At 40.4% G+C, this 20,561-nt stretch overlaps 1 protein-coding gene across 1 annotated transcript in view; it reads left to right on the forward strand.

Moving 5' to 3' along the window:
- The window catches only part of SLC28A3 (solute carrier family 28 member 3), a 55,404-nt gene extending 51,001 nt beyond the window's left edge, over positions 1–4,403 (forward strand). Inside the window, exons 15-18 of the mRNA XM_047830531.1 lie at positions 856–937; positions 1,896–1,994; positions 2,238–2,358; positions 3,199–4,403. Of these exons, the coding sequence (XP_047686487.1) occupies positions 856–937; positions 1,896–1,994; positions 2,238–2,358; positions 3,199–3,325 (429 nt within the window). The 3' untranslated portion in view covers positions 3,326–4,403. The remainder of the gene's footprint in view (positions 1–855; positions 938–1,895; positions 1,995–2,237; positions 2,359–3,198) is intronic.
- The last annotated feature ends 16,158 nt before the right edge of the window (positions 4,404–20,561 follow it).

A 20,561-nucleotide genomic window follows, 5' to 3' on the forward strand; every position in this document is an offset into this window, starting at 1 on the left:
GGGTACCAGGGTGGCTCAGCTGGTTGAATGTCCGACTCTTGATCTTGGCTCAGGTCACGATCTCAAGGTTCATGAGTTCAAGCCCCATATTGGACTCTGTGCTGACAGGACAGAGCCTGCTTGGAATTCTCTCTCTCTCTCTCTCTCTCTCTCTCAAAATAAATAAATAAATAAATAAATAAATAAATAAATAAATAAATAAATAAATAAATAATAACAGCTCTTTATACATTCTAAGTAAGTCCTTTGTCTCACAAATGTAATGTGAGTATTTTCTGGGGCCAACTTTATATCTTCAGTAGCTAGCACTGTGCCTGGCACATTATAGCAGGTGGCCAGGTCATACTGAACATTAGAAGTTTTCATCAGGGACACCTCGATGGCTCAGTCACTTAAGCTTCCGACTTCGGCTCAAGTCATGATCTCACATTTCACCAGTTCTAGCCCTGCATTGGGCTCCATGCTGATAGTGCGTGGCCTGCTTGAGATCCTCTCTCTCTTTCTCTGACCCTTCTGTGCTCTCTTGCTCGCTCTCTCTCTCTCTCTCTCTCTCAAACTAAATAAACTTAAAAAAAAAGTTATTGGGCAGAAAGTAGCGTTTGTAGAGGCCAAGACTACCAATTCCAACTCCTTTATAGAGAGTCTCTGAATCCACACAACCCCTTTCTCTCTCTCAAAATTCAACGGGAAATGGAAAAAAAGAGTCTACAAACCAACAGGTGTTTGACATCACACACTGCACATTTACTCGCCAATACTGATTTCATAATCAGAAAAGGAAGCCTAGTTAGGATATCAGATTTACTAAGCTGGGTCACACCATGTATACATATATATGTTTATGCTTATTTACAGATTCGTTCTGAGACAATTGCCACTTATGCTCTCTGTGGCTTTGCTAATTTCGGTTCCCTAGGAATAGTGATCGGCGGACTCAGTAAGTGAAAAGAATATACTTCAACAATGTATGTAACATAAACATACTTTCAATATCCATCTTGCTCTGTAACATTATTTGTGTCAGGGGAAAAAAAGGCCCTGGGACAGGAATAAATCCTTTGGGGTCCATTTTTCATCCCTGCTCTGCAATATAGTTTTCCCATGTATATCCAAGCCAACCTCAGGAAGAATTTGTCCAAATGTACAAGTTCTTCTCCACCCAGGGGTGAGATAGGTTCCACTTTGTATGCCAATTGCAGTAGATTTCTATCAGCCAGGTGAGGAAGGATTCTGAGGCCCAATGAAAGTGGGAAAATGCTGTGAATAGTTAGTGATGTCTGCACAGAAGTAGATGGTGACGATGAGTTGCAGATCTTTGGATCTTTCCTTGAAATTTGTTTGGCCTTGCATGCCCTCCATATACTGTGGTGAAATTTAGGATAAAACTTAGGACTTGTTTCCTCTGTAGAAAATGGAAGAGTCTGGGGTGCCTGGGTGGCTCAGTTAGTTGAGTGTCCAACTCTTGATCTCGGCTCAGGTCATGATCTCATGGTTTGTGAGTCTGAGGCCTGTGTAGGGCTCTGCACTGACAGCCCAGAGACTGGTTGGGATTCTCTCCCTCCTTCTCTCTCTGCATCCCCTTTCCTCTCTCTCTCTCTCTCTCTCTCTCTCTCAAAAATAAATAAGTAAACTTAAAAAAAAATAAAAAGAAAATGGAAGCCTCTGGGCCTTCTTGTATGAACAAGTTTCTTCCCTTCCTCCCATGCCAGAGAACTTCTCTGGACATGCAGCTAATTCATCACTAAGCTCTTGAATCTTGATTTTCCCAGCTAATTTGGAAAAAAAGAAAAGTCACTGACCTGACATGCCTAGCCTCAGAACAGTTCTCAGAGGCTGGGAATTTGGAATTCTAATTAACGATCTCAACATTAATCCCATATTTTCATGTTCCCCAGCATCCATGGCTCCTTCCAGAAAGCATGATATCGCCTCAGGGGCAGTGAGAGCTCTGATCGCTGGGACCGTTGCCTGCTTCATGACAGCCTGCATTGCAGGTACCGCCTGCCGTCCTCTGTGTCCTATCTCCCCAAATCCACAGAATGGCAGCTTTTGGTGGGGGTGGGGGGCATGCCTCCAACCCAAATGTGCAGCATATGCCACCGCAGAAAGCTGAGAGGCAGAGCTGCTGTTGAGCATATTGCCAAGTGAAATGTGCAGAGCATGGTGGAGAAGCTAAGAACAGAAGGAAGGCTCGGTAACATTAATTAATAAAATAAATGGCACTTTTCCACTTCCAGGGATGCTCTCCAGCACCCCAGCAGACATCAACTGCCATCTCATTTTGGAGAATGCCTTCAATTCCAGTTCGCCTGCAAACACCACTGAGGTGGTATCTTGTTGTCAAAGTCTATTGAACAGGTAGTGTATTCTTGGTTATAACTTCTGCCATTATTAATAGACATATTAGGCCTAAAGATGCAATCCACTTCTTTTTATAACTTTATAACTGTTTAAAAATGAGAACTTGTGCAGCAATTCTAAACCACCTTTCATTTTGACATTTCTCAGCTAAGACTAGGATCTCTAATACTAGCTAGTGCTGCGCAAGCATTTCTTATGCCCCAGCTTTGCGATAGGCACTTTGTATGAATTCTCTCACTTAAACCTTGAAACCACAGCATAAGTTAGGAACTATTGCTCTTTTTAGTGTTTGATAAAATTGGGGCTGGAGAAGGCTCTACCACTTTCCCAAGCAAAATGAATGTAAGGACAATCAAGATACAAAATTTAGGTTTTTCTGCCCACAGAGCCCATGCCCTTGACTAGCTAGCTGGTACTGCCTCTCTTTCAAGGGGATCAAGCCGTGCAGGCTGTCCTGACGACATGGTGACAGTGATGATGTTGGGCTACAGTACATGACGGACCACCAGTGACCCTTACTGGCCACTCTCACCCTCTATAGTTTCTATCTGCAAAATCAATATCCCTACCCTAGGTGCCCTTCTTAAGGTGCAGGTGTTTTATGAGGATTGATTCTTTGTTTATTCTGGAAGACAGAGGGGGAATCCTTGAGGCCAAACAGGATTTCAGAGTCAAAAACTAATTCTCTGGTGCCTCTGTCCTTAATCCACCCTAACCTGAATGTGAGGGAAGAAATCAGCTTCCTGCCCTTTGCTACTTTTAATGTGTCATCTTCTGCTCATCTATTGTCTCTGTCTTCAAAGACTCAACTAACTGTTTTATTCCACTTTCCACCAGCACTATTGTCAATGGTCCTGGTGACGTCATCCCAGGAGGAAACCACACCTTGACTTCTTTAAGGGGCTGCTGCATATTGCTGACTCCACCAACACTGAACTGCAGTTGGATCCCTAATGCATTTTGAGTTCAGCTACTTCTCCAACAGAACTCTAGGTACAGTTGCTGAATTTTCTACTTTGGGGAGGAAAAGAAAAACTGTTCTTCACAGATGGAAATTCCCATCATGGAATCAGCTTTCATTGGAAAGAAGAAAAACAGGAATGAACACTGCAGATCTCCAGCATCATCCCCCTCTCCAGCCCTCCCTTCCTCAAACCCTTCCCCACTGACAACCACTATGATATCTCAAGATGTGTCTCCAGTCCCAGAGATGTTTTCTGACCCTAGAATTTTATGATAGTTTGACCAGAATACAGATATAAATGGTTGCTCATGACAACGGGACTATGGCTCAGCCACACCCAGAGTGGCTCACTTCTCAAACATCTCAGGGGAGGTCACTGCATTCACCTGGACCTTGAATCTCACATGGAGAATCGTTTATCACCCAGTCATTGCCTGCCCTGGGGAGGTCCTACAGAAATCAAGAGTGCACCAGGATTACATTTAGACCATTCTAAAACCAGGTTTCAAATCCCATGTGCTTAGACCAGTCAGCTTACCCCCAAACTATGGTGTAATAACAAATAAGCCAAAAACCGTGGTGACTTACAAGTTTATTTTTCCCCTCACACCATATGCTTATGGAGGGTCGATTTGGGCTGTATTTCATGTTGTCTTCACTTCCAGAACCCAGGCTAAAGGAGCAGCCACTATGTGGGGTATACTGGGACGGGGGGAAAGGTGGCCCTTAAATTTTCTGCTAGGGAGAACCCTTCACTTCTACTACCTTCCATTACCTGAAGTTAATCATATGACAAGCACAATGTCATGGTTATGGATGAATTATCCTGTCCTCAGGAGGGATAGTGAGTACTTTGAAGAAACAACATGATATACTATGTGGATGCATGATTTCTATGTTTCCCTTCAATGTGTCAACATGTTATAGAGTGTAACTGAAAGCCTACTCATGCATAAATGTGGTTATGTTACTGGTGACAACACAGGAAAATGGCACTACTTTTCATTCAAAAGGCCACTTAAGGACCATTTGAGAAGAGGAATAATTCCTGGTTATTGAAACCCTTCCACCAATACTTCCATTAACCAGGAAAGAATCAGCATCAAAGTTGCTTACTAAGTATCAAAGAAGAACCTTAATGGGTTCTGAGATTTGATATGTGTCAGAAGAAGAATCCAGAGTCAATGGCAGGGTGCTCTTTAATGAAATGCTCATTGCCAATTCTCTTAATAGCTCAAAGACCACATTCTGTGAGGAAACACAAATACCAATGACTGAGCCAAAAGGTGATTCACAAGTAAGAAAAAATGCGGGAAAAAGTTTGGGAATACCTGAAGTAATTTATTTTATTTATGCTTTCTTTCTTGTTCATGCACAATTTTTTGAAATATATATGTAAATACCTTGGGGCGTGTGTGTGTGTGTGTGTGTGTGTGTGTGTGTGGTGGTGGTGGTAAAGGACGAAATTAAATACCCAAAGGATTCTTAAATTTTTTTTAATGTTTATTTATTTTTGACAGAGAAAGAGAGAGAGTGTGAGGGGGACAGGGGACAGAGAGAGAGGGAGACACAGAATCTGAAGCAGGCTCCAGGCTCCAAGACCTGAGAGAAAGTCATACACTTAACCTACTGAACCACCCAGGTGCCCTGAAAAGACTCTTTATCTCAAGTATAATACACTAGGATATTTCTAACTATTGATCATTTGTATCAAATTATTCTTGGAACTCATGTGCCCTTGCAAAATTTAGACTTTATTTTAGGAAAACATATTTGCATGACTTTTCCCTCTGCTCTCTGTGTTTTTTGTGTCACCCTTCATAAAAGCCCGTGATGTAGTACGTCAAGGGTGCCAGTTATTCATATGTTGGTTCTCTCTGGTCTACTATGACTATTGTTTTTCTAACTTTTTTTCCTCATTTTAATTCTTTGTATTTTCCTATGTTGTTTTATTCCTGAAACTCTCTTCTTATTCCTTCTCAAAGAAATTTGTTGTTTCTAGCGTGCCTCTCTGGCCAACTGATTTGCAAAGTCCACCTGTTGCCATTATCGTTCTTTGGATGTTGATGGCTCTTCTCCACACTCTTTTACTTCAAGGAAAACTTAATCCTCACTGTCCTGTTTTTTCAAGTCTTCTTTTTTCAAGTGCAGAATGTAATACCCATTTGTAGTAAAAAGGGACAAACACACACAGACCTTTCTTCAAACACACATAAGAGTGTTGAGGAGTTGTTGCTTCTACATAGCTAGAATGAGTCTACTTACATATCACTTTCAACTTCTTTTCACTTGTCAATATACCTTGGACATTCCTACCAAGTTATTATATATAGTTCTAGCTCTAGCCTTCCCTTCCCACACGTGTGTGTGTGTGTGTGTGTGTGTGTGTGTGGTGTCTGTAAGAAAGAGAGAGAGTTAAATATCTTTTCTTTCTCCTTCCCTCCTCTTCCCTGTCTCTGGCCTAACACACATGGGTAACCCTAGTTAGATAATCTGATATATACCTTTCTGTACTTTCACGTTCGGGTCATATTTTATAAACATATCTATCATTGAGGATTTTACCACACTGGAGCTACTCACATTTCTCTATAGTTTACTTTTCTTCTATAATAATACTTTGTGAATATTCAAGTCCACTGGCAAAACTTTAATAATTTTTTCAAAGGCATCATAATACTCCATGACATATTATGTATCTGCATTAACCACTCCGTTCAGGACAAGGATCCACTTTGGGGGTTTGGTTTTGTTTGAGGACTACTTTGAATCGTATCTGCCCACTTACTTTGCATATTAGTGATTTTATTCTATAGCAGTGCTATCTGACAGAAGTATAACGGAAGTCACATGTGATATAAAATTTTCTAGTGACCACTTTAAAAATGTACAAAGAAACTGGTAAGATTAATTTTAATAATGTATTTGACCCAATATATCCATAATATTATCATTTTAATGAATTATTTTATATTCTTTTTATTGAACTAAGCCTTTAAAATCTAGTATATATTTTATACCTAGAGCATACACTAAGACACTATATTTTTATTGGCAATACTCGGTCTGTATTTGGATTCCATAAAATTTACAGTTGAAAAGGAAATGCATACACCCAAATTGTTCCAAACACACTCAAAAGCTTTCCAATAACTGAAATGAGTATCAGTTGTTAAAGTAAAATTTTAGTTCCTCAGTTCCACATATGAAATAGTTCCACAATTCAATTATTAGTAGCTACCATATTAGACAGTGCAATTCTATAAGATGGTTTTCTAGGTCCACTAAAGTGCCACATATATTTGGTGTTAGTATATGTTGCCAGATTGCTTCTTGGAGAAATATGTTGTCTTGACTTTTACCTGCTTTGTGATATAATCTTTCCAATGTGTTTTATTCATCTACCTCTGTGTGTAGGTGTGATATTTCTTGTCAAATGCTACATGTTCACATAAATCTCATGCGGATTTCTTTTTTAATACTTTCCATCCTTGAACTGAGGAGGGCATATCATTCCTGCATCATATGAGAAAGAATAGTAAGGGTACAGACAAGACAAACGAGTTGGTGACCACTTTGGACTTGTTGCATCCAGAAACCTTATCAATCCCCTGTCCATGTTGAATGGCTCGGGACTGGTTGAAAGTTTCCCTCCTCCCAGTGAAACCACTTCATGGAATTTTTGGTACATGGTGATGTCTCCACTTTTCTTTGGCAAACATAAAAGCTAGAGGGCTGTTTGTTCCTCCTGATTTGTCCTACACTGACCTACCATAGTCCTCTAAGATGGCAAAGTTGGGACATTTGTATGCTTCCTATATGTTCATTCAATTGTTGTCTGAGGTCACTCAATGCTGACAGCATGTTGCTGTGAATCTATGCACCCCGAGCTTCTTTAAGGACAAGGCTATGACATCTATTTTGAAGAATTCTACACTATGTCTAGTCTGCCCATGAAATTTGAAGTCCCCAGACTTCTCTCTGTGTCTATCTTGACACCAATACAGCTTTCACTAATCTGAAAGCCCTTTTTTTCAAATGTTTTTATTTATATTTGAGGAGAGAGAGACAGAGAGAGAGACAGAGAGAGAGAGAGAGCAAGTGGGGAGGGGCAGAGAGAGAGGGAGACGGAATCCAAAGCAGGCTCCAGGCCCTGAGCTGACAGCACAAAGCCCTATGTGGGGCTTGAACTCATGAGCGGTGAGATCATGACCTAAGCCAAAGCTGGACGCTTAACCAACTGAGCCATCCAGGCGCCCCTGAAAGCCCTTTTTTAAACACAGTATTGTGGGTCCAGCTATGAGTATTTCCTACTTTTAATGAAAATGAAAGTTTGCTTTTCTGCTGCTTATTCTCATTTTCCGTCGGTTTGCAAAAGGAGAGGGAACCAGAAATGGCATTTCTCTCACCAATCCAGAAACTATGGTTCCAAAAAAATTCTCTGGGCCTGCAGAGGCCTTACAGTCCCAGAAAAGAATAAATTGTAGCCATGGGGTATGGAGAATTTTCTTTGATTTTTTCTATATTCCATTGGTAAAATCAGTATATCCAAGCAGTGAAGTCTGAGTGAAAAGGTCTCCGTAACTATCCAGATTACTAACATGCATTCATTTTGCAAATGCTCCCAACTCATTGCTTTATATTTCTGTAGTTTAATGAGGCTGGTAGGCCACTGTGAAGGGCTTAAGGTGTACACTTGCCCAGTGAGACTGACTTCCAATTACAGAACAATTCCCAAATCAGCCCTGCTTGTAAAGGAGGTATTGACGGACACAGTGTGCCAGGAACTACCCTAAGTGTACTGGAGGCCAGGAAGGGGAGGCAATCGTTCACATTTTAAACAGGCAGGAGCACAGGACTTAAGAAATGTCTGGAACAGGTGCACCATATGGTGCTAATGAACCATATGGTCCTGAGAAAAGCTACTTTTTTACAACCTGTTACTTAATTTTGAAAAATGTTTTAAACTCAGGCAGGAAGGAAAGTATACACTTAACCCTTCTTTTTCTGGACCTTAAAACAGCATAAGCTTATGATAATTATGTTTCCTTTTATACTACAAGGCAATGTGATTGACCTCTGGATGTAGAGTGATTAATTTCAACCTCAGTCATTAGTGGACTACTTAGCATTTTCATTTCAAGGGACTCTAGAAAGTAAACAATGAATCTGCACCAAGCCAGCCCCTTTTACACATTATGCCTTTTGCAAAATGGGAGGACAAGTTTCTAATAGTGGGGATACAGCCTGTAATCACAGAACAGAGAAAAGCATTTAAATGACAACCTCTTAATATAGTCCTCTGGCAATGGACAACCAGCCACTTTACCATGAGAAACCAAGATTAGGGAAAAACCTATGACTTGCAAGCTATGTTAATATGCAGGATCAGCCCTACATCTTCCATGTGCTGGGCAGGCTTCCAGTAATTTCCATAAAATAAGAGGATTGTAGAATCCTAGGTCATTCAGAAATGTTTTCATCTCCTCTAGCCACCCCCTACCCCAGTCACATTAGAGTCACCAAACCCGTAGATTATAATGGCTAAGAGGAGAGTTGGGGGCAGAATTCCTTGGTCTAATCTAAGTCCCTTCAACTGCAGACTATCCACCTCATTCCATAATTGTTTGCCCATATGTCTGTCTGACCACTAGACTATCAATTCCTATGTGTATCTCCAATACCTAGCACCTAGCATCTAGCAGACATTCAATAAATATCTTCTCATGCATTGAATAAACAATGACAAAGGTCAGCCAAATGGCTGACTTTCACATAAGCAGGAACAGTTAATTGGATCACTTTTAAAAACTTTTTAAAATCTCATCAAAAATTCATACTCATGATAAAAATTGCAAATGGTATGCAAGTGTATAACTGAGAGATTGGAAACTTTCTTCCAACTTCTATGTAGTCCCCATAGTTAGCCACAGTTAACACTTTGGTGTCATGGCTAATTTTTCTCTTTATGATAAACTACAGTAAGTTATAACAAACTAAACTGGATGAGTCTTCTTTCAAGCTTAATGCCTGAATCACTTTCATATTCCATCTGTTGGCGACATCAGGCACATCTTGTTTGCTTGTCTTGTAACACTGTATGGTACGATGATTAGCAAGCCAAGTTCAGGAGCCTGGCCTTCCTGATAACCTGCAAGGCCAGTCGACTATTTACTAATGTTTCCTATGTTGAAGCTAAATGGAATCGTTAAAAGCATCCTAATCCCTGCTTCAAAAAAAAATTTTTTTAGCAAATTTAAAAAAATCCTAATCCCCAATGTAAATAGGTGTATTTTAAACAGCCAGATTCCTTGTGCTTAAATGAGCAACTGTTCTGCTATTGGATTTGGAAAAGCTCTTATATAAAATGGAAAACAACAAGCCAGTTGCTCCTGCTGACAGGGGTGGGAGGGAGTATGTCAGCAGCTAAGAATCCACCTCTGGAGCTGAACTGCCAGGGTTCAAACCCTGGCCCCGGACACTAGTTCCATTACCTTAGAAATTCCGATGACCTCTCTATGCCTCATTTTCCCCATCTGTAAAATCAAAATAAACCTATCTCCTCCCCCATATTTTTTATGAGAAGTAAATGAGTTAAGTCATGTAAAGCACTTAGAAGAATGCCTCCCTGAGAAAGCCTATAAAATACACTCCTTTTCGTCATTGAAGTATAATATATATATGGTAAATGCACAGATTCTAAGTGTACAGTTTGATGAGTTTTGACAAACGGATGCACCCGTATGGCTATCATCCCACATCCCAAGATGTGGCTCCATCATCCCAAGATGGAGCATGTTTCCATGATTTCAGAAAGTTCCCTGGGAATCTACCCGCCCCTCCCAGAAAAGCCGGATTTTCTTTTCCCCCTCCCAAGATTGGTTCAGATAAACAGCTCAGATGGAACTTCATATAAATGGAATCACACAGCAAATGCCTGCTTGTCTCTCGCTTCAGCATAAGGTATTTTAGCTTTATCGAGTGGGCCACTCTTTTATTGTTGTCATTACATCGTATGAATGTACCACTATTTATCTGTCCATTCTGCTCCTGATGGACATTTAGGTTGTTTTCAGTTTTTGCAGAATACACATTTTTGGAAAAAAAAAAAAGCTTCCATTTGCCACACATTCTTAGGTGTTTCAAAAGACTTTAAGCTTAGGAAATATAAATTGGAATGTGAAGAAGGCATTGTTTAGCCACATGGGGGTTGGTTTGCTCCTTATCGCCCTTTCTCTCCCTCATAATCTTGCTGAGTCTTTTTATTTATATGTTGTTCTTCACGGGGATTTTCAAGATGGTTGGCTTCAGGTCACAGACTGGAAGATCAGTGATGATGGAGCCTCGGAAGGGAATAACAGGGAAGCTAGAGGACCAAGAGTGACCTCTTGGCTGAAGAAAGTGTTGGTTTGCTTGAGGCTACACTACATAATGGTACTTTCACCATACTGCATTTTGAGAAAATTCACTCGGCTTTTCTAAGTCTCAAATAAAAGTAAAATTTACATTAGCATTTGACCTCATAGAACTGTAGTGCTGGAATATGAATTAAAAATACAAATGAGGGGCTCACTCGGTTAAGCATCTGACTCTTGATTTCAGCTCAAGTCATGATCTTATAGTTTGCGAGTTCAAGCCCCATGTGGGGTTCTGCACTGACTGCCCACAGCCGGCCTGGGATTCTCCCTCTCTCACTCTGTCTGCCCCTCCCCTGCCTGTGCTCACACTCTCTCTCTCTCTCTCTTTCTCTCTCTCTCTCTCTCTCTCTCTCTCTCTCTCTCTCTCTATCTCTCCCTGGTTCTCTCAAAAATAAACTTGAAAATTTTTTAATAAATAAAAAAAGTATATGTATATGTATATGTATATGTATATGTATATGTATATATGTGGGTATATATATGAACTGTAAAAATACCTCATATATTGAAAGTACGGTAGGAAAGTCTGATGAGCATGCAAGGTGAACTCTGATCATACCATAGCAGATTCTGGCTCCAGCAGCTTGCAAGTTACAGAAGCATCCATCAGCTGACATATTTGTTACTTAGGAGCTATAATAAATTTAATCCCATTGATGGGAAAGGTTGGCCAGCTCTTAAAAGAACTTGTGCAAAACAAAGACTCTATTTCTCATTAGAATTCACCCATCAAAATACAATCTGACCTTTCTGAGAAGGACATCACAAAGAGTTAAGAATTATTTGCTCTCTTTGACCATCCATTCATCAATGTCTGGCCATGGAAACAGGTTATCCAGAAAGTGAAGGTTTCTGTGTCTACTTGGACCAAACAGAACCAAATGGAAGGAAACAATATGTTCTTGGGGACTCAGGAGAGGTCCTCCTGTGGCAATCTGACTTGATTATTGTTTCCATAGCAACGGACTCCAAGGTTCTCAAACAGGCACCATGTGCTCCCAGGAAGCTGCAGCTGGACACTCAAGAAAGTTCTTTCTCAAAAGCTACTGGAGATTTCAGAAAGAATTCAATCAAATTCCACCTGAAATTGGCAGGGGGCTTGCCATCTAGATGACCTGAAAATGAAATAAATTTCTTAAATGTTTTCTCCTCCCACTTAACAGGAATACCAGGAATATGCTTGAGGTGGGGGTGGGTGGATATATTCAGGTTAGAAGTTTTTACAAGTGTCTCTGCTCAGGTGGATGGCACAGACATTTTCCAGACATCAATAGCAAGGAACAGGGCAGACATCCAGAGAGTTTTCCCAGCAGCTGGCCAGTACCCACAAGGGCCTGGAAGGACAAAAAGAGATTCAGGTTCTGGGTTCCTGCATCAGACACTGCAGCTGAACCAGAAAAGGCATTCACAGACATTTTTGCATCTATTCCTTCTCAAAACATCTTTTATTAGATGCTTTATTGCAAAAGCAATCATATTTGTTTTAGAAAAATATTCATAATCTCAAGAAAAAATAAAAACTTTACCCATATCACAAAAATATAACAAGTGCTAATAATCCGTGGTGTTTAGACATTCTGTGTGTGTGTGTGTGTGTGTGTGTGTGTGCGCATGTGTGTGTGTGTAATACTTTTGAAATGAGATCACTATTGTGATTCATTTTGAGGACAGCTTTTCTCCCCTTAATATATCATGAACACTTTTGAATGTTGTTAACTTTTCTTCTACCTCGTCATTTTTTTTAAAGATTTTTTTTTTATTTTTTTAATGTTCATTTATTTCTGAGACAGAGAGAGACAGAGCATGAACGGGGGAGGGGCAGAGAGAGAGGGAGACACAGAATCGGAAACAGGCTCCAGGCTCTGAGCCATCAGCCCAGAGCCCGACGCGGGGCTCGAACTCACGGACCGCGAGATCGTGACCTGGCTGAAGTCGGACGCTTAACCGACTGCGCCACCCAGGCGCCCCTACCTCATCATTTTTAAATAGCTGCAAGGCATTCCATTATATGACTGTACCATAATTTAATCTATCTCCCATGATTGGCCATAGTGGATGTTGCCCATGTTTCATGATTAGTAACACATTTGCAATGAACATTCTTGTAGTCAAATCTTGGCACAAATTCACAGTGACTGCCTCTCAAGACATACAGAAATGCTACAGACACATAGAGACTTATCTCCCAAAAGAATGCTTCTCATCTTCTGCTAAGTCTCAAGGCAAGGCCAAATGATCAATCTTTGATTGGACAACAAATTTTCCATACAAAGCTAGTCTACCTGTAATCAAAATCTCAGATTATGCTAGCAATCGAGAAGGTAGTTGAAACATGAAAGCAAGCCTGGGCTTGTCGGGATTTCATACATTGATCACTGGTACCCACTTTGTAAAAACCCTTGGTGTATGACATACCAGGTTATCTTTATCTGATTAAAGATGAATTTTCCAGTTCCAAATGTGGAACTGAAAGTCATTTCTCTATTTCTTCTATAAATGCCAACACAGACTAACCGAGTATGAATAAAACAAAAGTAAGTGTGAACGCTAACTCCCAACAATCTTTAGGCCTGCATCCAGGAGGAAAGAAGTCTTCATCTAGAAAAAATCAAAAAGTATGGCTGTCACCACTACAGGTGGGCATAGGTATGCTGATGGTGAGGGAGAAGGGTGAGCACTGCATGAGTCCCTGAGGATCTAGGTCTGTTCACCCAGGTAGGGGAGGACCAGCAATTTCACCAGCAAAAGCAGGACCAGAATTATGTGTTCTATCTACTCAAGGTGCCCAGGAGAGCACCTCCTGGATTCTCCATTGCTGGGAGAGGGGTCAACTCCCTGTACTCGTGATTCACAAATGACAGCATACTATGCACACTGTTCTGTACCTAGCTCTTTCTTACTTAATAATATATTCTTAGGGGACACCTGGGTGGCTCAGTCGGTTGAACATCCAGTTCTTGATTTCAGCTCAGGTCACCATCTCACAGTTCACGGGATCAAGCCTTACGTCAGGCTCTGTGCTGACACTGGAGCCTGCTTGGAATCTCTCTCTGTCTCTCTCTGCCCCTACCCCATTCAAGCACTCTCTCTCTCTCTCAAAATAAATAAATACACTTTAAAAACCCTTTAAAAATTAAAAATATATATTCTAGGGCACTTTCTAAATTACTACATACAGATGTCATTCTTTTGTACATATCATATGGATTTACTATAATTTATTCAGTAGTCTTCTATTTATGTTGTATCCCATCTTTTGCAAGAAAAAAAAGCTGCAGTAAATAGCATCTACATGTGTCACTTAACACAGCATACTCACAGGAGAAATCTCTAGAAATGGAATTGCTGAAACTTGCACATACATTTAAAATTCTGGGGGAGGAGCTAAGATGGCAGAACAGCATGGAAGTTTTTTGTGTGCCTCCCATCCATGAAATACAACCAAATCAACACTAAACTATCCTGCACACCTAGAAAACTGACCTGAGGATTAACACAACAATCTGCACAACCTGAACCACAGAACTCAGCAGGTACTCAGTGAGGAGAGGTGAACTGGGGGAGAGACAAGCCACGGAGGGCAGGGAGCTGTTTTTGCAAGAGGAGAGAGGACTGAGACGGGGCAGGGGAAGAATATGGGAAAGGCACCCCCCCTCAAAGTAGCTGGAGAGAAAGTGGAAAAGTGGAACAGCCGCAGGGACTGAACTAAAAAGGGAGAAAAGAGAAAGGAGAGGGTTTAAGTTCCATTAAGACTGTATAAACAGGGGGAACGCAGAGTCTGAAATGCTGCAGCTCAGTACCTGGCAGTGTTCTGGTAGGAAGGGTGAATCCCCAGGAGCAGAGTGGAGTCCGGGGTTCTTCAGGCCACACGGGGAGAGGCAGTTCCCCTGATGAAAGGACACCTGGTAGAGGATGTGTGGATCCCCCAAAGGCAAGGCCCCAGTGGACCTGGGAGAACAACCACATTCACTGGTGCTGGAACAAGGTCCTTAAGGGTGAAGCCTGGTGCCATATGTGTGTTGTGATTTTCCATAATTCCTGAAACGCTTCTGCCACACAGTCACGCGAACTTTTTCTGGGGCAGGCTGGCACCTGGCCACAATCACTAGGCATCGGCAGCAGCATGGTCCTGCAATGTTCCTGGGTGTGGCCAGCACCTGGCCATTGCTCAGTGAGATCCTCCCACAGAGGGGCAGAACAGGTCAAAGCAGCAGTCCCCCAGAAGTGAGGGGTCGGGAAAAACAGCCACATTTGAGATAAAACTCAGGAGGGAGGTGCTGCCTGGGGCTTGGTCACAGATTGTGTAAAGGCGGGGAGTGTACAGAAGCCGAGGAAAAAGGACAGGTGCGCGATTGCTGATCAGGGAGAGCCGAGTTCTGATGCTGGAGACTGGGTAGCCGAGTGACACCATTTTCACCACTCCCTCGCATGCGCATACGCACCTACAAGCGCCACAACAATCTGCCCCAGTAGGCCAGCAGTGCCATCTAGTGGAGAAAGGAGATGTTACACTAAGCCCTGCCCAACTGGGCTAACCTCGCTTTTCAGCAACACAAGTCGCTCCACCTGCTTATTTCACGGACTGTAAAGCAATTCATAGTTTAACTTCTAGGGGAAAGTGAAGTAATTTCAATCATATCTCAGTCTGTTCACCAGTCCATCTATTCAATTTTATTTTTTTCTTTTTTCTCTTTTTCATTTCTTTTCTTTTTCTTGAATACAGAGAGAGAAAAAAATTTTTATTTTCAATTTTTATTAAAAATATTTTTCTTTAATTTTTTTCTACTATATTTTATACCTTTGTGTAAATTTTTTCAAATTCTATTTTACTCCCATCATTTCATTTTATTCTACTTCAGTGTACTCATTTTTCAAATTTTCAAATGATTTCCTTTTTTTTTCTTTCTTTCCCCTTTTTTCTCTAATCTATCAAGCCCCTTTCAACACCCAGACCAAAACACACCTAGGATTAGGATCATTTATTTAATTTGTATGTGTGTGTTGCTTTTAATTTTTTAATTTTAATTTTTTTAATTTTAATTGTTTTATCTCATTAATTCCTTTTCTCCCTTCAAAATGACTAAATAAAGGAATTCACCCCAAAAGAAATAGCAGGAAGAAACAACAGCCAGGGACTTAACCAACACAGATACAAGCAAGACGTCTGAACCAGAATTTAGAATCACAACAATAAGAATACTACCTGGAGTCAAAACTAGATTAGAATCCCTTTCTGCGGAGATAAAAGAAGTAAAAGCTAATCAGGATTAAATAAAAAATGCTATAACTGAGCTGCAATCTCCAATGGATGCCACAGCTGCAAGGATGGATGAGACAGAACAATCAAGATATAGAGGACAAACTTATGGAGAATAATGAAGCAGAAAAAAAGAGGGAGACTAAGGCAAAAGAGCCATATTTAAGAATCAGAGAAATCAGTGACTCATTAAAAAGGAACAACATCAGAATCATAGGGGTCCCAGAAATGGAAGAGTGAGAAAAAGGAGTAGAAGGCTGATGTGAGCAAATCATAGCAGAAAACTTTCCTAACCTGGGGAAAGATACAGACATCAAAATCCAGGAAGCACAGAGGAATCCCAGTAGATTCAACAAAAACTGACCATCAACAAGGCATATCATAGTCAAATTCACAAAATACTCAGGCAAGGAAAGAATCATGAAAGCAGCAAGGGAAAAAAAAGTCCTTAACTTACAAGGGAAGACAGATCAGGTTTCCAGCAGATCTATCCACAGAAACTTGGCAGGCCAGAAAGGAGTGGCAGGATATATTCAATGTGCTGAATCAGAAAAATATGCAGCCAAGAACTCTTTATCCAGCAAGATTGTCATTCAAACTAGAAGGAGAGATTAAAAGTTTCCCAGACAAACAAAAATTAAAGGAATTTGTGACCACTAAACCAGCCCTGCAAGAAATGTTTAGGGGGACTCTCTGAGGGGAGAAAGATGAAAAAGTAAATACATACATACATACATACATACATAACAAAAGCGACAGAGACTAGAAAGGACCAGAAACACCACCAGAAACTCCAACTCTACAAGCAACATAATGGCAATACATTCATATCTTTCAGTATTCACTCTAAATGTCAATGGTCTAAATGCTCCAATCAAAAGACATAGGGTAACAGAATGGATAAGAAAACAAGATCCATCTATCTGCTGTTTACAAGAGACCCACTTTAGACCAAAAGACACCTTCAAATTGAAAGTAAGGAGATGGAGAACCATCTATTATGCTAATGATCAACAAAAGAAAGCCAGAGTAGCCATACTTATATCAGACAATCTAGACTTTAAAATAAAGACTGTATCAAGAGATGCAGACGGGCATTATATCATAATTAAGGGCTCTATATACCAAGAGGACCTAACAATTGTAAACATGTATGCTCCAAATGTGGAAGAATGCAAATATATAAATCAATGAATCACATACATAAAGAAACTCATTGATAATAATACCATAATAGTAGGGGACTTCAACATCCCACTTATGGACAGATCATCTAATCAAAAAATCAACAAGGAAACAGTGGCTTTGAATGACACACTGGACCAGATGGACTTAACAGATATATTCAAAACATTTCATCCTAGAGCACCAGAATATACATTCTTTTCCAGTGCACATGGAACGTTCTCCAGAATAGATCACATACTGGGACACAAATCAGCCCTCAGCAAGTACAAAAAGATAAAGATCATAACATGCATCTTTTCAGACCACAACGCTATGAAACTTGAAATCAACCACAAGAAAAAATTTGGAAAGGTAACAAATACTTGGAGACTGAAGAACATCCTACTAAAGAATGAATGGACTAACCAAGCAGTTAAAGAAGAAATTAAAAAGTATATGGAAGTCAATGAAAATGTTAACACCACAACCCAAAACCTCTGGGACACAGCAAAGGTGGTCATAAGAGGAACGTATATACCAATCCAGGCCTTCCTAAAGAAGGAAGAAAGATCTCAGATACACAACCTAACCTTACACCTTAAGGAGCTGGAAAAAGAACAGCAAATAAAACCCAAAAGAGCAGTAGACAGGAAATAACAAAGATTATAGCAGAAATTAATGCTATCAAGCCAGGAGGAGGTCAAACTTTCACTCTTTGCAGATGACATGATATTCTATATGGAAAACCCAAAAGATTCCACCAAAAGCTGCTAAAACTGATTCATGAATTCAGCAAAGTTGCAGGATATAAACTCAATGCACAGAAATCGGTTGCATTCCTATACACCAACAATGAAGCAACAGAGAAATGAAGGAATTGATCCCATTTACAGTTGCACCAAAACCCATAAAATACCTAGGAATAAATCTAACCAAAGAGATGAAAAATCTACACACTGAAAACTATAGAAAGCTTATGAAAGAAATTGAAGAAGACACCAACAAATGGAAAAATATTCCATGCTCCTGGATGGGAAGAACAAATATTGTTAAAATTTCAATACTACCCAAAGCAATCTACATACTCGATGCAATCCCTATCAAAATAATATCAGCATTCTTCACAGAGCTAGAAAACACAATCCTAAAATTTGTATGGAACCATAAAAGACCCCAAATAGCCAAAGCAATCTTGAAAAAGAAAACCAAAGCAGGAGGCATCACAATCCCAGACTTCAAACTGTACTACAAAGCTGTAATCATCAAGACAGTATGGTACTGGCACAAGAACAGACACTCAGATCAATGGAACAGAATAGAGAACCCAGAAATGGACCCACAGACATATGGCCAGCTAATCTTTGACAAATCAGGAAAGAATATCCAATGGAATAAAGACAGTCTCTTCAGCAAGTGGTGCTGGGAAAACTGGACAGCGACATGCAGAAAAATGAACCTGGACCATTTTCTTACACCATACACAAAAATAAACTCAAAATGGATGAAAGACCTAAATGTAAGACAGGAAGCCATCAAAATCCTCGAGGAGAAAGCAGGTAAAAACCTCTTTGACCTTGGCCACAGAAACTTCTTACTCAACCCGTCTCCAGAGGCAAGGGAAACAAAAGCAAAAATGAACTATTGGGGCCTCATCAAAATAAAAAGCTTCTGCACAGCGAAGGAAACAATCAGCAAAACTAAAAGGCAACCGATGGAATGGGAGAAGATATCTGCAAACGACATATCAGATAAAGGGTTAGTAACCAAAAATCTATAAAGAACTTATCAAACTCAACACCCAAAAAACAAATAATCCAGTGAACAAATGGGCAAAAGACATAAATAGACACTTCTCCAAAGAAGACATCCAGATGGACAACCGACACATGAAAAAATGCTCAACATCACTCATCATCAGGGAAATACAAATCAAAACCACAATGAGCTACCCCCTCACACCTGTCAGAATGGCTAAAATTAACAACTCGGGCAACAACAGATGTTGGTGAGGATGCAGAGAGAGAGGATCTCTTTTGCACTGCTGGTGGGAATGCAAGCTGGTGCAGCCACTCTGGAAACAGTATAGAGGTTCCTCAAAAAATTACAAATAGAGGGGTGCGTGGGTGGCTCAGTTGGTTGAGCGACCGACTTCGGCTCAGGTTATGATCTCACAGTTTGTGAGTTTGAACCCCGCGTCGGGCTCTGTGCTGACAGCTCAGAGCCTGGAGCCTGCTTCTGATTCTGTGTCTCCCTCTCTCTCTGCCCCTCCGTGACTCACGCTCTGTCTCTCTCAAAAATAAAATAAAATAAAATAAAATAAAATAAAATAAAATAAAATAAAATAAAATAAACATAAAAAAAATTACAGGGGTGCCTGGGTAGCTCAGTCAGTTAAGCCTCTGACTTCAGCTCAGGTCATGATCTCACAGTTAGTGAGTTCGAGCCCCGCATCAGGTTCCATGCTCACAGCTTGAAGCCTGGAGCCTGCTTCGGATTCTGTGTCTCCCTCTCTCTCTGCTCCTCCCCTGCTTGCACTCTGTCTCTGTCTCTCTCTCTCAAAAATAAATAAACATTAAAAAAAAATTTTTTTAATTACAAATAGAACTACCCCACGACCCAGCAATTGTGCTACTAGTTATTTATCCAAGGGATACAGGTATGCTGTTTTGAAAGGATGCATGCACCCCAATGTTTACAGCAGTACTATCAACAATAGCCAAAGTATGGAAAGAGCCCAAATGTCCATTGATGGATGAATGGATAAAGAAGATGTGGTATATATATACAATGGAGTATTAATCAGCAATCAAAAAGAATGAAATCTTGCCATTTGTAACTACGTGGATGGAACTAGAGGGAATTATCCTAAGCGAAATTAGTCAGAGAAAGACAAATATCATATGACTTCACTCATATTAGGACTTTAAGACACAGAATAGATGAACAGAAGGGAAGGGAAGCAAAAATAATATAAAAACAGGGAGGGGAGCAAAACATAAGAGACTCTTAAATATGGAGAACAAACAGAGGGTTACTGGAGAGGTGGTGGGAAGGGGGATGGACTAAATGGGTAAGGGGCATGAAGGAATCTACTCCTGAAATCATTGTTGCACTGTATGCTAATTTGGATGTAAATTTTAAAAATAAAATTTTAATTTAAAAAAATTAAAAATTAAAAAACAAATTTAAAAAAATGAAATTCTGTAAGATTCTGGGGCACCTGGGTGGCTCAGTCAGTTGAGCGTCTGACTTTGGCTCAGGCCACAATCTCATAGTTCATAGGTTCGAACCCACATCGGGCTTTGTGTTGACAGTTCAGGGCCTGGAGCCTGCTTCAGATCTGTGTCTCCCTCCCCTCCCCTGCTTGTTCTGTCTCTCTCTGTCTCTCAGAAAT

This window comes from Prionailurus viverrinus, chromosome D4 (genome assembly GCF_022837055.1).
Source record: "Prionailurus viverrinus isolate Anna chromosome D4, UM_Priviv_1.0, whole genome shotgun sequence".
Lineage (NCBI taxonomy): Eukaryota > Metazoa > Chordata > Mammalia > Carnivora > Felidae > Prionailurus > Prionailurus viverrinus.